The sequence below is a fragment of the Etheostoma spectabile genome, unplaced genomic scaffold, assembly GCF_008692095.1.
Source record: "Etheostoma spectabile isolate EspeVRDwgs_2016 unplaced genomic scaffold, UIUC_Espe_1.0 scaffold394, whole genome shotgun sequence".
Lineage (NCBI taxonomy): Eukaryota > Metazoa > Chordata > Actinopteri > Perciformes > Percidae > Etheostoma > Etheostoma spectabile.
The window spans coordinates 386,851-390,727 of NW_022605599.1; the positions used below are offsets into that span (position 1 = coordinate 386,851).

At 43.2% G+C, this 3,877-nt stretch overlaps 1 protein-coding gene across 1 annotated transcript in view; it reads left to right on the plus strand.

Moving 5' to 3' along the window:
* Positions 1-3,637, plus strand: part of LOC116686564 (endochitinase A1) — a 21,003-nt gene extending 17,366 nt beyond the window's left edge. The window contains exons 7-11 of the mRNA XM_032511588.1: positions 203-244; positions 484-582; positions 719-743; positions 835-917; positions 2,986-3,637. Of these exons, the coding sequence (XP_032367479.1) occupies positions 203-244; positions 484-582; positions 719-743; positions 835-917; positions 2,986-2,999 (263 nt within the window). The 3' untranslated portion in view covers positions 3,000-3,637. The remainder of the gene's footprint in view (positions 1-202; positions 245-483; positions 583-718; positions 744-834; positions 918-2,985) is intronic.
* Positions 3,638-3,877: the final 240 nt, after the last annotated feature.

A 3,877-nucleotide genomic window follows, 5' to 3' on the forward strand; every position in this document is an offset into this window, starting at 1 on the left:
TAATGTACTACTGTACTACCATTACTGTACCACTAATGTACTACTGTACTACCATTACTGTACTACTAATGTACTACTGTACTACCATTCTCTACTCCACATGGTTATATTGAAGCTGTGAATGAATGAAATCAGATCATAGGCCATTTGAAATCGTACTGTTTAGGCAGGAAACTAATCCCAAAACCCATTGTTTTGAAAGGTTCTCAGACTGGAAGTGGTGAGATACCCCCCCTCAAAGCAGGTAATGTACTAAACTGTACTCAGTCTTGTACTTGTCAGTAATACCCCACAAAGCAGTCAACCAACACTTATTGGGGATTTAAAGACAGATGAGGCTAACAAAGCCCACTGTGGTCTAGACTTACGCTATCTGTAAAGTGTCTTGAGATAACTCTTGTTTCGATGTGATACTACATCACTGGTCTGCCAAAGGAACCTTTCAGAGAAAAGTCTAACGTGGATGATGCATTCTACCCTCAGACAAAAGGCTGTGGTTGATTGTGCTGCCTGCCCTCCTGGTTGGAGCGGCTGTTGCCGTTGTGCTCAAATTCAAATGCAAGAAGATCCACGATCACACAGGTTCGTACGTGAAGGCCGCACAATGCAGGTCATGTAAATATCCTGTCAACTCTGATTACTGTTTGATTTGGAAATGAGAAGATTTCTGACGCTGAATGAGATCAGCCGAACAAATAAGTTGTCTTCTCTTCAACAGAAACCATGGATACTGGAACTGAGAAGTAAGTCTGAACTTGGTAGCTATGGACTGTAGTTGAAAAAGCGTGTGAACAACTACAGCATCCATCCCTTTGTCTCTTTAACTCTCCACAGTGCGTCTTTCCAGAGCAGAACCGACAGCACTAAAGATGGTGTCATGCTCCTCGGCGTGAAGTCATCAGGCGGAGAAGAAAATGGTGAGCTACCCTTCCGTCTATTTCCAACTTCACTCTGTTTGTTCATTATTCCATGACTTGGTGAAGCTGTTTCTCCAAACTCCAAGTTCCAGGCTTTTAATATCTCATTGTACTCCACCAGCTTTTGGGGCTTTGCTGGGCAACAGAAGGTGTTTCCTGTGATTTTGCGTCCCCCCTCCCTCCAACAAGCAGAAGGGCTTGAAAGATAGGGACTTCCCAACATAAACACAGATTATTTTGGACAGGAGCTATTGTGTGCTCAGTAAATGTCAGTGCGGGCCAGACGCTGTCAGGCGTGTGCATGTTTGTTGGTTGGCTGAATTCATGTGCGCATGTGTCATATGTGGTTTGTACACAGTCTGAGAACCCCTTCACCCCACCCATGAAGAAAAAAAGAAATCTGGGCACTAAATGTCCTACCTTCCTTCCCTCATACAATCAGACCTATGACTTGGCTGCAAACGTCACAGGGAAACGGAGTCATGCTTTAGGAATTTAGCCGAGGAAGAACGTGTTTATGTTGTTACAACTCCTGGAAATTTCTTTGGATTGCAGCTTTACAAATTCTTATCGGACTGCAAAACGTGTTACTCACACACACCACAGTGTGCAGATAGTACCACACTCAAAGCTCATGAACTAAAACTGCTTTTTTAACGACTTAATGAACTTAAGAACCATAAAGGTCCTATATCTAATGTCCTGTGATGACGTAACAAAGGTTTGGCTTCAGGAAAATGTACAAATGGTTTTCTTTTGGGTCAGAGAGCGAGTGGGAAAATGTAGGTACCTCTTCCTGTACGTATTTATGGATGGACGGATGGATGTGTGTATCTGTGTATGTGTGTGTGTGTATGTACTGTATGTATATGTGTGTATATATGTGTGTATTGATGTCTGTATGTACTGTATGTATGTATGTATGTATGTATGTGTGTATGGATGGATGGATGGATAGATGGGTAGATGGATGGATGGATGGGTGGATGGATGGATGTGTGTATGTATGTGTGTATTGATGTCTGTATGTACTGTATGGATGGATGGATGTGTGTGTGGATGGATGGATGTGTGTATGGATGGATGGATGTGTGTATGTATGGATGGATGGATGTGTGTATGGATGTATGGATGGATGGATGGATGGACGGATTATGTATGGATGGATGTGTGTGTATGGATGGATGGATGGATGGTGTGTGGTGGATGTGTATGTATGTGGATGGATGGATGGGATGGATGGATGAGTTGGATGGATGGGTGGATGGATGGATGGAGTGGGTGTATGGATGGATGGATGGATGTGTGTGATGTATGGATGGATTGGATGGATGTGAGGTGGATGGTGGATGGATGGATGTGTGTATGATGGATGGATGGATGGATGGATGATGGATGGTGGGTGATGGATGGATTGTGTATGGATGGATGGATGGATTTGGATGGATGGATGTGTTATGGATGGATGGCTGGATGTGGTATGATGGATGCTGGATGGATGGATGGATGGATGTGTGATGGATGATGGATGTGTGTATGGATGGATGGATGGAGATGATGGCGAGGATGGATGTGTGTGATGGATGGATGGATGGATGATGGATGGATGTGATGGATGGGTGGTGGGTCGGGTGGATGGATGTATGATGGATGGTTGAATGGTGGTGGATGGCGATGATGGATGGATGGATGGATGATGGATGGATGTATGGATGGGTGGATGGATGGATGGATGGATGGATGGATGGATGTGGGGATGGATGGATGGGTGGATGGATGTGTGGATGGATGGATGGATGGATGGATGTGTGTATGGATGGATGGATGGATGGGTGGATGGGTGGATGTGTGGATGTGTGGGTGGATGGATGGTGACATGCTATCTTATTCCGTACAATGTCACTGCGGCACCACGGTCCAGTGTTGCCTAGACAAAGAGGCACCAGTGATCTTCTCAGAACACAACTCAGAGCATTTTAAATCAGTTTTCAGGTTGGATGACGGTCGACTTTCTGTGATCACACAGATGTGGTTTCATCACTTGCCTCTGTCGTTATCTATGTTTCAGCTGCTGCGAGATAAAAAAGACAAGAAAGAAGAACCGGAGGGCAGCAACATCCAGATCAGCCAGCAGATGAGTCACACCTGTCACCCACACACTGGTGGTCCGGAGGAACTGTTGATTAGATGTTTGAGAATTCTGTGAAACATTTTGTGAGGCAGAAATGTATGATTATGAATGCTAAAAGCTGTTTTGTGTGCAACTGTGATCATAAATCTCAGAGTAAGTGACTCATGTTCAACCAAAATATATTCCTACAGACTTAATCCAGTACATCTCTTTGAGTTGATAGCATAGACTACATTCTGTAAGCGGATTGTCTGTGGAATATATTTATTGAACGTAGTCTATGCCTATACCTTTTTATCAGTATACTGTTGTACAGCTGCATAGCTCATCTCCATGTTGGGCCTAACACGCTGTCTGTACAATGTACGGACCTCAGATATTTATCACTGCTCATTTGGTTGTGTTGTTACTCACAAGTTGTATTATGATATGATTTTAAATCAATTCGTTGGACAACGATATAATATTTGCTGCTGTCACAAAGCCTGCCCTGATAAGATTATGATTTGATTCAATTCAGGGGCCTGCGATCAATATGAGCCGATATCATACGTCCATTTAATACATTCAGTTACACTTATATCGACTCTGAGCTTGTCCAGACATTTAAATGCAGTGCAAACTATAAACTATTTAATAAAAATGAATAAATATAAAGTTGGAATTTTAAAATAAAGGCACATTGATATTTTCAGTTTGTACTAAAAACGGATCGTTGATCATTAGCCTCTTTCCGACAGGAAGTCAAAATTCCCCAAATCGGTCCAGTCGGGACACGGGAAACGGGACGTTCTAGGAACGTTATGGTCTAAGAACTGCAAACCCCCCC